Here is a 13,631-nt window from a genome sequence, read left to right as displayed (position 1 = left end):
TGTCGCAATGATCACATCTTCACAACCCAGAATCCCAGCTAATCTCAATGCATGTAATTCCATCTCCTGAGTTTCAGGTTGTTTTTACTACTAAAATGTCTGCCTCCATTCATACCATATGCTTTTACTACTTAAATGCCTCTCGACGTACACTTTTGAGTAAAGTACCCTCTCTTTAAAATACAAGGCAATGAAACCAAGCTGCTTCTGATGCACTAAACCCCTACATGAACACCAGTCCAAAAAAAAAAAAAAATCCAACAGGTGGCAGATAATGTACTTCTTTGCTTGTGACATCCAAGTGTGTCCTAAAAGTACCTGTAAGTTTTAGATTATTTAAAACATGCAGTTCTACTTTTGGATTTCATGGGTTTGACTATCAGATATTTAGATTCCATTTAAATTCAAAAGGCCAGCTACAAAGGGACCAAGCCTCAGGGTGCACCCCCCCAAAAAAGTGTGCCATAAGCTAGAGCTGCTGACTGGTAGCTCCTCTGTGGCAGCTACCAATGGTACATTCCTATCTATTACAGCTATGAAAAAACAGGCAGCTTTGTCAAAGACAACCTAAACTCTTTATGTTTCCTTTGACAAAACAATGCAGGTTTAAGTGCAGTGCAATGACAGGGTATTAGCAGTCACTTAAGGTAATTTCTTTGAATTCCACACCAAGTGAAACTGAACCATGAGAGGCGAATTTGAGAAAGAGAGCACTGCTATACCTTTACTGCAAGAGGTCCATAAACTTTTCTTTGACAAAAATATTAGAAGTTTCTATTCAACAACTTTGAATCTTTGACTATTTGTATCACCAATTCTTATCAAAAAAACTGAGACATGACACATTACATCAGAGGGTATTTAGTGGGTCCTACTTTTAACAATTAGAAGACACATTTCAGCAAAAAGAAGAGAAAGATCGTTTAAAAAGGGCTGCTAAATTGTTTTAGGAAGAATCTTTCCTTTGATTTTGATTCTAATCACAGTTACATTAAAGTCTGTAAAGATTATACAAAAAAGCTCAACACATGAACTCTCACAGACTAAGAACTGCTCAAATACCTACCTGTCCTTGCTGCAATGAGATGTGTTGCTTTATCAGGATCATCAGCACCCAGTACAAGATTCTTCACAATTTTAGCTCCAAGTGCTGTGGCATGATAGTGTTCCCGTGTCTTTTCAATAGGGAAGTTTGTGGGGTAAAGTCCGCTAAATATTATGGTTACATCCGCCAAGACTTTACTTTTTAGTTCTGGTACTATTTTTCTGATGTCTGGAATTTCCTCAATCTCTTTTTTCAGGTATTTATCATACTTTGTGTAATAATCAGTGTGAACTCGCACAAGGATCTCCTCGAGGTATATTAAATGGTCGTCGTCATCTGTATCATCTTCCTCCTCTTCCTCCTCCATGCTCTGGTCTAAGGACTCACCCATTGTAATTCCAGACTGTTCACTAATCTGAGATTCTGTTTCAGCTTCTTTCTTGTCTCCAGACCCATTTCCTAAATCACAAAGGCTTTCCTGTTCGCTTTCCTCTTGTGTTTCAAGATCAATTTTGTCCTGAATATTTTCACCAGACTGTGTGTCCTCAGAATGGTTCACCAGACCATCCTTTTTCTCACTCGCATCAGTGCAACTCTCTTGCTGCAGATTTTCATCCTGCAGAGGTTGTTTAGATTTCTTCCAGCTTCTCTTTTCCTCATTCTCACTATCTGATACAGAAGTGGACGAATTTTTGGTATCCAATCCGTCATCACTTTCACTGTCACTAGACAGTTCAAAGTCCAAGTCATTTGTTGTCTTCTCTTGGGTTTGCTGCTTCTCTGTAACTGTTGTATCAACTTGTTCTGAAAAAATCTGAGATTCTTTTGTATTTGCCAAATCATCAGTGACCTCACTGTCCATTTTGTGACCAGGGCTATCATTTAAGGGGTCCTGGGTATTAACTTTATCATGAGAGTTCACATCCGCATCAGCTGTTTCACTGCTTACAGAAGTACTCCCATTTGCAGTGCAAGTGCTCTTTGCAGTTTTCTTGAGACCATTACTGTGGTCTTCTACACATATAACACTCTTGATTTCTTCAACATCTTTTGCTGAAATCACCGCTGAATCCAATGTCTCGGGTTTTGTAGAGTGGTTTGCTAAGACATGGGCAAGAAAGAAAACATATACATATTTTTCCTTTTTTAAAGATTAACCAAAATTTAATTTTCATTGACCTTAAACAGAGTTTACAGATGGACTTAGATTTCATTATGCTTGGAGGTAATCACTAGGCTATTCAAATTTTTTAAAATTCTTTAGATGTCAGTGATTACTGGAAAGCACTGTCAAACCTAACAAACATTACTTTTGTCAGGAAGTTATATAAGCAGCTTCTTTTTCTTTAAATCACAGATCATAAATAATTATTTGTTAACTCTGCAAGCATTAAAGGATTTGTCTTGTAGTATAAGTTTTACTATTACAACTTAGAGCAATGAAAATAAACAAATGGGAGGCAGATGGGCAGAATTTGCTTCATAAGGTCATAATCCAGAACTACAGTACAAGAACTTGATTTATAAACAGGCACGTCTTTCATATTACCTAATCTTCATAACAAAATAACTGAACTTTAGTCTTTGAAAAGACTAAAGTATTTTAGCAGCACAAAGATGCCATTCAAGCTCAACTTAAGACTGATGGAATGAAAGTAAAAGGGTAATAGAGTCAAAAGCTGAAGAATTGTTTTAGAATGTGTCTGCAAATGTCTGCAGAAGTAGGGAGACAATTAAAGCAACCACAGACTTCCAAACCCTTGCACACAAACATTCACTGGGAACACTGTGTGAAATCACGCTACTTTGTCTCCCTCTTGCCTGCATGCTCCTGCCCTGCAAGTAACAACAGGAGCTAAGAGTAGAGGTCCCACAACACAGAGACCCGATTCAGGTTGATCACACTATTTCTATTGTTGTATTAGACACTTCTATTTCAACAAGGGAAAGAGAACAATGTCATAAATATTAAATTAAAAAAAACCCCAAGCCCTTGGCTAAAGTGGAAAAAGCCCAACAATTCTTTCTTATGAGATTGTGTTTCCAATAAATTTTGCCCCCAAATAATTACCAATCTAGTAATGTGCACTTTCTAAATCCATTATGTGTATTACACTGCTGAACCTGTTGAACAAAAGGTTCTTGTGTCAAATGCCAGAACATCATGTTCAGTAGATGCTAAAAATTCCCCCTAGTTTTATTAGAACAATTTAGACTGGGAGGCAAGCAGATTTCAACATTCATTTACAACAGCGTGTTGAGGCCAGAGTTTATTACCTATTCCTCCAAGTCCCACAGGCAAGGACAGGGCCTGAAGAAGAAAAAGCATGTTTTACATGGGGGTGTGAGGGAGAAACTGTCCCCCTCAACACAGTCCTGAAGTTTGGTGTATTGCCGAATCAGCTCTCAGCCACAACAATTACTACTGCTTTGCTTCTGCCGTGGCTGGTGACGAAAGGAATGCTCTCAGTAAGAACAGTCCAGTTTTACCAAGCTATTCACATTTGTGCCGTCAACTTCAATAGTCTGGGATTGCCCGTCTGAGCACAACTGCAATATTACTAAGACCATCTCAATGACTTACATCAATCACGTTTGAAAAGTGGACAAAGTTATAAATGCAGTTTAAAACCAATCTAATTACCTTTCTTCTTCATTTGCATTTCTCTTGATCCAGGAGGTGCATTAATATCTCCTATCCCCTGAAAGTATACATACTTCTTCACAGTTATCAAATTGGGTGCAAACTTCCAAACATCCTCTCTATCATCAATGATGCAAACCATGGAATCTCCACAAGGAAAGAGATCTCTAAGGGACAAAATAGTTGATAAATTATGCCAGTTTTAGAAATTTATACAGCAATGAAAGCTGTTGATTTCTGTTGATGCTCTGATTTATTATGAGCATGTCTGCAGAACATGGAACTTACAAAAGAAACCCAGAAAAAGTCAGCAATTTTAAAATTATGGAATTCAAAATACAAGCTTTGAACAAATTTAAGTTAGTTGAAAAAAAGAAACAGCTCTTTTAAAGTCTGTGTCTCAAAGACGAAAAGCAGAAAACAAGAAACCTCTACAAAAACTATTACAACTTTTCAGTCTAGTTTTCACTGTTTTTTGTACACCAAAAGCCCTAAGTCAACTATCAAAAGGTCAATACACTACCTATATATAGATAGGTAAAAGACACAAGATGGGCTTTAAAAAGTAGATTCATTCAACCCAAGATAAAGGATGCAGAAGTAGTAATATCACCCATCACCTAGGAGAAAGAGGAGGTATAGTCCTTAAGATGCATTTAAAAAACAGAGCAAGAAAAAAAAAAAGCTTATTTGCTATAGTCAGGTGTGAAGAGGTAATAACTTTTAGTATTTCATAAAGCTGCATTAAACATCTGTCTTAGAAAAAAAAATCCTGGCTTTATACTCTGAAAAAGATCAGAATGTGAATTTAGACTAGAACACGAATTCACGGCTCTAGATGACCTAATTTCAAGAAACACTAGGAACAGAAGGTGCTTTTAGCACATTTGAAAGCCAGAATACTAGGTATCCAATTATGAATTAAATGCAAACTGAGAATTTTGGTTTACTTAAAAATACCACAACATAAAAGTCATTATACAAGGCCACAAGACAAAGTGGAAATATGGTTGTTATTACAAGAATAAGAAGTGTAAGTGAAAACATGATGCCATGGCATCACACTCTTACTGTTCTGCTACCACAGAACCCATTAAGTAGACGAAATGCTGCAATGCCCAACACCTCAGTTTTACTGAGATGGTGTTGATATTTAAGGGGCAGACAAAGAAGAGCATAAACACATTAAGTGCAGACGGAGTAATTTTTATTTTATTTAGCATATTTTCTCTGTTGTCCTGTTTTGTATAATGCTTAAGACCCATATACATACCTAAGATTCCCAGTTTTAGAAAATGGATCAATACATTCATCCCTTGACAATATCCGATGGGAAAAAAGCTTCTTTTCAGGGTCCAAAAATCCTTTTGGAAGAAGAAATTAAAAAGTTAATGTTCAAGATGTTTGTTCCTAGTTTATGTTTTATATACTTCACCTACTTTAATTTCTGCAACAGCAGTTTAACAGACAATTTTAAAGCATGAGATCACATGGGAGAAAGTACAGTAGATCAAGTGTTTGTAGCTAATTCACTGAGATTAATTTAAGAAAATTCCATCTAATTTTCTTTCAAGATGGCAAAACAACTGAATTTGTGACAGCCAATTAATAACGCTGAAAGAGATACAGCAGGTGATAGATACACGGTTCTTGCAACTTACATTTATCTCTCTACAGTTGGTTCCTTAAAGCTAAATGCTCTCCTTAGCTCATTATGCCTAGGGACTGCAGAGAAGTCTCACAAGAGTCGGCAATGTGCTGCAATATTTAGGCACAGTAGGAAGTTATGGGACAGTTCCATAGCCGGAGCTCTTGCATTTGTAGGTTTTAAGTTGTACCTCTAAAAACTACTTCAATACATTTACACATAATGAATATATCTTGGGACTTCTAGAAATATTTAGGCCCAGTTGTAGTAACTTTTCTGACTGCACTCTTTAAAAAAAAAAATCAAACAAAAAAACCCCCAAAACCAACAGAAGCTGTGCTAGCTAATCTTAAAGCAAGATAAAGTGCCACTATTTAGGGAAATGAGGACTTGGGTGTACAAACACACATGCACATGCTTCTGAACCTAGTCTCCAATAATGAAGTTCACCGTCATGAGCAATCACAGCCACATAATTGCTTAGAAAGGAACTGGCATACTAAATGTTAACTGGCATTTTCCATTTTACTGAATTTGTATTGAAGCTAGTATCAAATTCTCATTATTCTTATGAATACAAGGCAGTCAATACTTACTTGGGAACCATCTTTTCAAGTTTCACTCTCTTTTACTTTAAATGATGGCCATATTATAACCAGAAACAGAATTCAGAATGACTAGAGACCCTGTGAACCAACTTTAATTTTCTTTCAAGGAGCTCAGATTTACACAGAACATATGCTCAACTCCTTTTAACAGTGCAGCTCCCAAGAGTACCTTAAGTTGGGACTTCAAAAACAAAGTTTTAAAAAAACCTAAAAATCAGTCATCACTTCTGAAAGATGATCCTGCATGTAATTAATATTGATGTGTAATTGGAATAACTTAAAACCCATAAAAGCAAGAAAATTCTGAGTTAAGGACAGAGGTTCAACCTTAACTCACCCGACTATGCTTAAGAATTGCTGCAAACTCGTAGAATCATCCCCTGTAGTGAGACCCTTGCAGTACCTAGGCATAATGAATTGAAAGAATTAGCTACAAAAATTTATTGCTGTACACACAGATACTTTGACAAACTACAAAAGCTATCATACAAATTGCTGTTCTCCCCAACAAAATTCTCTTCTGCTGACTGTCTGAATACAAAGTAACTCTCTACACTGAATTAGGCAGAAGTGCACTGATTACACGACAAAACTTCAATGAGGCACTCAGTTGCAATGTTGCCAAGCTAAAACTGTAAGAAAAATGAAGCTGAACTAAAGAAGTCCAAGTGCAGAAAGCCTGGCTGCCAGGGTTTGGAGCCAAGGTAGCATTCGAAAGCCTCACAGTAATGCTTTATCACTAAACTAAAAATACGCTGAGGATGGAGCTCACTGAAGATCCATCTGCAAAGATACAAGCCCAACTTAGGAGAGTCTGAAGCTAAGCTACCTGAGTAACAACACAGAAAACAGCACTGGTCTCTTTTTAAGAAGTTCTTTCAAGGTCAAACTGTTTGGTTTCTTTTAGATGCTCCCTTGTCAACTAAATCAATGTAACAATTTGATATTTTCACATCTCAGGGAAAGTGCAGGTAACATTTCATTCATCATGCATCATTTGTTTTCTTCAACACACCAGGCACCCACCAAAGCCACTCTCTCACTCTCCTCTGTAGCTGGGGAGGGGAGAGAAAATATAACGACGGGTTCATGAGTTGAGATAGGGAGCAAGAGAGACTAGGACAAACGAAGCTGACAAACTGAGCTTCCATTTAGTCCCATAAATTAGATGCTGAGCTAGGTATGCCCCCAAGTTTCTTGAACAAACTGAAGACACTATCATTATCCTCCACCATATTAGGAAGGACTATCCAGTAGACTCACCTAGCTATTGCCCCATTGGTTTGTTTCCCATTATCTCAGACTGGCTCCTTGCACATAGACCTACCCAACTGTATTGCCTGCTCTTACAAAGACTCTCTTAAAAAAAAACCAAACCATTCTTAAATAAGTAAAAACTAAGTTAAAACCATCAAAAGATACAATGTTGAAAGCTAACTCATATTGGGGATGTCTCAAATCTTAGAGAAAGATCGAGTTAAACAGCAGTTCCCAGGAGAAGTTATACAACAGTTGGAACCAACATGAATTTGAGTAAATCTTTTTATAAATAAAACTAAAACTGAAATTCTGAAGAAACAGGTTACCTTCAGTTTTATCTGAGATTCTACTTTACACCTGAAAGAGCTGTTGACCCAATCTTTCAAAAGCTGGGACAATTTCAGACACTGGTGATTATACATACACAATGTATACATTCTGTAATACACTTGCTGTAACAAACCATACATATGAATGCTCTCAACTTGATCCTACTTTCTAAATTTCACTGTAAATCTGGAGTGATTTCACATTTCTTTATGGTTGCTTAATAGCTTCTGAACTCAAAATTCTCTGTGGCATTTTACAACTAGCTTTTAAGCTGACATCGATTTTAAATATACCAAACTTCTCTTATACAGAGCAGAAAAAGAAATTAAGTAACAATTGCTTGAAATAATAATTTAGAAGAGAAATACTCCTGGGAGCTCTAGATAATGGTGTTTACAAATACCAGCTAATCCCACTTAACAGCTGGCAAGAGTCAGCTGAGATGAGAGAAAGGACTGTCAAGATGCCATCTCTTTTGAAAAGCCTTCTAGGACATAAAAGGAGCAGGTCAGAGTTCAAAATTCACAAAGATATACATAGGATGTCTAGAGAGGACCTAAGCAAACAACCATTTTCTTATGAAAAAGATGCCCAGCATTTTAATACAAGTTCTTCATGTAACATAGGGATAACAATAAAGTATCAAACGAACAGCTCTGTGAGAAACCATTTAACCAATACTGCCATCAAGTGTTCTCCATATGTATCAGCTATGTATTTCTCTAGTACTGCAGCTTGGCTGCACAGGTAGGCAGACCAAAGGCTGTATCCAGTGTTTGTCCGCAGATTTCAGCTGAAACTAACACCAATCGCACAAATAACCCACTTGCAGTTTGAATGTTTTTGATGAGGTTAAACAGCTTCAGGCAGAAATCCAGAAGCAGCAATACCCTAATTTGCTCATTTGGTGGCTGTTCCCCCTGTGGAATAAACAGGGTAGCTTGAGCATGATGACCTCAATAAGTGCCAGCCTGTGGCAGCACAGGGACTGCAGGGTAATCCACAAAGGGAATTAGAGACTAAAATGGGCAGAGGACCAAATCACACACTGAGAGAAGACAGGGAAAGCACTTAGACATCGTGAGATAACTACCTCTGCAACTACTCCCTGGCTCTGAAGGCCGTTTGCTATACAGCTTTTGACCTAAGGCCAGATCATGGCACACAGATCCACCTGAGAATGACTGCCCCCTCACTTTCTGACTACCATGTATTTAAACCTAGTGCATAAGAAAACTATTCCTCTTTTGCCACAGAAGATAAAAACACATTCTAAGAAGGACAGAAAGGTACAGAATTGCTCACAGATTTGCAGTACAGAACACTTAATCCAATAGCAAGACTGACAAAGCTTTAGGAAGATTCTTCAAACTACAAAGACTGAGTGACATAGAAACACTGACTTGGATCAGCAGAACAGGACATGCCTTAAACCTTTCAAGGCGTATTAGCTGGAAACCACAAATAGGCATCACATTCTGATTACAGAAATGCTGTATGTTGTCATTCAGAAGTCTCCTATAATTGTCATTACTTCTATGGCATTTAATATGCACAAAGAATTGTTTGATTATATATATTTTTTCTAAATTGTTTTAGAGCTAACTAGGATAGCTACCTCTCTAACTATTTTGGAATCTTCTTTCTTGCCAAGAAGTAGGACTACTGGGACATTGTTGTTCAAAACACTCCTGGCAATATGACACAAAGAAAAAAATCAAATGTGAAAGACAACATAAAAAAAGCTAGGAGACATGGAACAGCAGCATGGATAGTTCGACAGAGTCATAACCTAAAATACTGTTAATTATATTATCTTAGACCAACAGACTCAATAAAGGGAAGTTTGAGGAGAAAATGTTCTTCTGAAAAGGAAGACTAAAATTGGCTTTTACCCATCTTGACAGTTTAAACACATGGTGTCCCTCTTAACATGATTCAGACCCATACACTTGCACAAACAGGGCAGGTTTCTTTTATACTACTCAGGAAAAATAAAATTCAGCCAGTGACCCACACAACAGACTACTACTACAATTATAATTCAAATACAAATTTTCACTTACTAGGAGAAAATATTTTTAAGTTCTTGAGAAAGTAATGTGAAAATACTGGTAGATTTCTGTTTTTCATGAAGTAAGTGTATCTTAGCTCCAGGACACAAACAGAACTGCTGTAAATTGATTTATAGCAGCAGAACTTCCTTTGGTGAAAAGAAACCATACAGGGGGTGGCGCTCCCCACAGGATGAGATGATGTTACATTGTCAGAATTTTATGGAACAGTTACATTAGATTTTTAAGACAAGTGAAGTTGCGGATCACTGCCAGGGTCCATCAACATAACTTCTTACTTAATAAGAAGGCAGTAGTTAACACTCTGATTCTCTAACCATCAGCGAAGCAAAGCACACCTGATGGGAAACAGAAAGGATTATTTCTAAAATTACAGGCCATATAGGCACTGCCTTGAAAACAAGCTAAGAATTCTACTTACAGGACTATTTAGGAGGTGGCTTTGCACAACAAAGGACAAATCCTTGAAAATAACTCCATTAAGAAAATTAATTATATGAGTATGAAGACAGGGTAGATAAATATTGTCAAATGTAACATATTACTCACCTGCAATTGTATGTGCATATAGTCTGCTGCCAAAAGTAAAAACATGTAATTCGTAGAGCTTGGCAATTTTTTCCAGGAATTCCTTACAATGAGGACGCAAACGTGTGTGCAACATAGGCTCACCTCGACCTAACTGGAAATGAAATATTCCCTAGAAGAAAAACCACGTTGAATATTACCAAAATAGCAAACAAAAATGCCAGCATTCCAGAACTACCCTCTTCCCTCACTTCAACTTTATTTGGTCCTACTAGATCAAAGCAAGTTTTGGTCACAAGATTATGTGGATGAATAAAATCCAAAGCACATTTCTGCTCTGTGCCTGGCCGTCTAACAATAAGGCTTTCAAATGCAGGAAGTTGTACTGTTGAAAAATTTATGATGCAGGTGGCTTTCATTCAAATCTTTACTTATGGCAAACCAACCTGAGAAATTTCTCAACCTGCTTGTTTCATCGAAGTTCAGGATCTCACTACAATCAATAGCTCTCAGTGAACTTCTGACAGACTCATTTCAATACGCATTGATCTCAGAAAACATGTTTTCTTCCTCCAACAAAGTCTGTCTATGGAAACATAGCATCAGAGAGCAAAACAGGAAGGAAGCTTGCAGATAAAGATCCCAGTTAAAAACCTCAAAATATTTTAAAAATTATTTTTCTTGAAACAATGAATTTATACTGATAGAGGTACAGCCTTTCAGACACCCAAGATTTTTTTAATCCTTAAGTTCAATATTTATGGTTCCCTTTCCGCTTAATTGCAATGTACATTTCTAGCTTGCATTTTCCTAGCAATTGTGAACATATGCTGAGCCTAATGGACATGCAAGAATGGCAAGAGGAAAGAAAACAACTAAGCAATCGCAGTTTGCATGATATTGATGTTTGAGTTTGCATCCTCTTGTTCCAGACGCTGTACACATTTCAACATGTTTCTTGTTCTAGAGCTCCCAGAAATGTTACAAGCTAATACCCCTTGTAAGTTCAATAACAACTGTTTCATGAAGAAATAAAATACACAACCTCTCCCCTCCTCACTCCCCCACAAAAGGTTTTAAAAAAATCCCTACACATACTCATGGAATGACAGGCAGGAACACATAGGATTGCTCAAAAAGGGACACTGAACAGTAGTTCACTGTATCTACCTCAGATTTGGAGGGAAAATAGTCTCATTACTGAGCGCTCAGCTTGTGAATTGCAGAGGAAGGAAAGCTGAGACTAAAAATAGCTACCTGAAACTCTCAAAACGATTAGAAAGGAAAAGTGCAGGAAAGCATGAATGGAAGAAAGAAAAATGTCAATTTGAATGCAGAGAAAAAGGAACATATTACCGAAGACTTGTTTATCATTTTCTTTTATTCTTCAACTACAATTTTACCTAAACACAGAATGTACTTTTAAAGAACCATCATTTAAGTATTGTTAGAAACATTCCTCTTGTTATATTGGATTGAAAGGTACCAAATACCTTATTGGACATTTGCTGGCAGTGCTGTTCTGTAGTATGGATCAATGTCTGGTCCAAATCTACCATGAGCACCAGTTTTCTGTTTCGATGTAGTCGCTGTTGATCTTCTCTTCCCAGCTGCTCAGCTTGCTGTAACAGAAATATTCACTGCTAAGCTTAGTGTCACAGAAATATTTTTATTGCTTTTTGTGTACTGTACACGTGAGAAGCCCTTCTGGTACAAACTAACTGCACAAGAAATGATGCCTCAACATAACTGCAGCAATGGCAGCTGTGGAGCATTATTTATTACAGAAGAAAAATGCTCTCAAAGTCTACTCTCAGATCTTAGTGACACTATTAACTCTTAAAATTCAAAAACTCAACACAAAACTTTCAAATGTAACAAGTAAGTAACCACTGATTTAAGGTGCAGTGTCCTGATAGAAAATAGCAATAGCTTTGAACACAAAGGAAAATTCATCAGGAGGTCTGAGAACTTTTGACTGCTACGTCCAGCAATTTTGTGTCATTAAGTACAATACGTCTGAAAACCCCACACTAAGTGTAAAACTGAAGCTGCTGGTGACAGAAATGATACCTGCAAACTTCAGATTACAGCATGTATGCCTTCAGACATAAATAAATAAACAGCTGAGATTATGCAGCGCCACATGGGGACTAACATTAAGACCTTATAATCCAGAAACAGGAGTAAAGCTTACTCCTCCTGCGCATATTTACAAACTTTCCAAGTACCATGTGAAGCTCAGTGTTCACTTGATTCCCTTCTGATAGCAAGTTGCAGTGTTACCCCCAAGACAGCTGAACTTGAAAGTAAAGTTAGAGCACTACATAGCAGCAAGAATCAAGTGCAGACTGCCCTTTGAAACACTCCTCTATGATGGGGACACCTCTAAGTGATTACATCTTCACAGTTCCCCTCATTGGTGTTCTCTGAAGAATTACCAGGAAAAAAAATCAAGTAGCAACATAAAAAGGGGTCAGGTTGATAAAGAAGATAAACAGAATGTTCAACTTCAAAATAAACATGCTCCTTCCCCCTACACAAACTGAGGGATAAACAAGCATATTTTGATAACTCAGATGAATATTTGAAATATTAATGAGTTTGGAATACTTGGAGTATTTGAAAAACAATGAAATAATTTTACCATACAGATAAGTTGCAGCAAACTAGCTTCACTGTTTCTAGTGGGTCAATTTCAAGGTGAAGGTGAAAGCTAGGTTTCAGAGACATTGCAAGCTTTGAACAGATTTCAGCTAATGAAACTTCTCACTTAACTCTTTACGCTTACTGACAAAAATGTTCAACTATTAAGTTCACAGGCTGCTGTTGAAGTGACATCTTTTCAGTATACAGTTACAAAAAATCTCAGTATAAATCATGAGAAAAATCAATCTAAACTAAGATAAGTTCACAAAACCCCGGGGCTACTAATGTGCAACCCCAAACTCATCTTCAACGGGAAGGCAAACTTCCTGTATCAAGTACATACAACATTTACAAAAGTACTGCAATTAATTTTCTCAACTGTGGAGCTACTGTGAAAGGTGTGAACAAGAAAAGCATGATGGCACTTACCTCAGAGCTAACTTTCAGTTCTGGGACACTGTGAACCATTGACACAGTTGCTGTGGATAATGGCACGCTCTGTTTTCCATTCTTGCTTCGTATCCTAATCACATAGGGAAAAGAAGGATCACATAAGAGAATAACAGTTAAGTGAAATGTTAAACAGACTAAACTCTGTAGCCTCAAACTAATCACTAAAAAAATTATTAGAAAGAGCTATTTTAACTAACACACTCTTTCAAATTCTTGCTAATGCAAGTTACTAGACAAAATGGATAGAGATCAAAGAAGCTCACCAGAAAACACCCTGCAAAAAGTCACTGTAGTAAATTATACTTCTATATAATTATTTCACGATACACGACACTAAGATGAAACACATCTATGTATTGATTTGCAAGAAAAAAACAAGCTATAAACTAGG

At 37.1% G+C, this 13,631-nt stretch overlaps 1 protein-coding gene across 2 annotated transcripts in view; it reads right to left on the bottom strand.

Annotated features, from left to right (window-relative positions):
* CTDP1 (CTD phosphatase subunit 1) overlaps positions 1 to 13,631 on the bottom strand; it is a 101,170-nt gene that overhangs the window by 70,251 nt on the left and 17,288 nt on the right. For both annotated transcript variants that reach the window (XM_066189602.1, XM_066189613.1), the window contains exons 3-8: positions 13,217 to 13,310; positions 11,632 to 11,760; positions 10,160 to 10,310; positions 4,963 to 5,053; positions 3,690 to 3,856; positions 1,067 to 2,146 (exon numbers count right to left, since the gene is read on the bottom strand). In XM_066189602.1, the coding sequence (XP_066045699.1) occupies positions 1,067 to 2,146; positions 3,690 to 3,856; positions 4,963 to 5,053; positions 10,160 to 10,310; positions 11,632 to 11,760; positions 13,217 to 13,310 (1,712 nt within the window). The remainder of the gene's footprint in view (positions 1 to 1,066; positions 2,147 to 3,689; positions 3,857 to 4,962; positions 5,054 to 10,159; positions 10,311 to 11,631; positions 11,761 to 13,216; positions 13,311 to 13,631) is intronic.

Source organism: Chamaea fasciata, unplaced genomic scaffold (genome assembly GCF_029207755.1).
Source record: "Chamaea fasciata isolate MVZ Bird 193981 ecotype frontalis unplaced genomic scaffold, bChaFas1.0.hap1 SCAF_1, whole genome shotgun sequence".
Taxonomy (NCBI): domain Eukaryota; kingdom Metazoa; phylum Chordata; class Aves; order Passeriformes; family Sylviidae; genus Chamaea; species Chamaea fasciata.
Note: the sequence above shows the minus strand (reverse complement) of the source record. Positions and strands in the feature narration are given on the sequence as shown.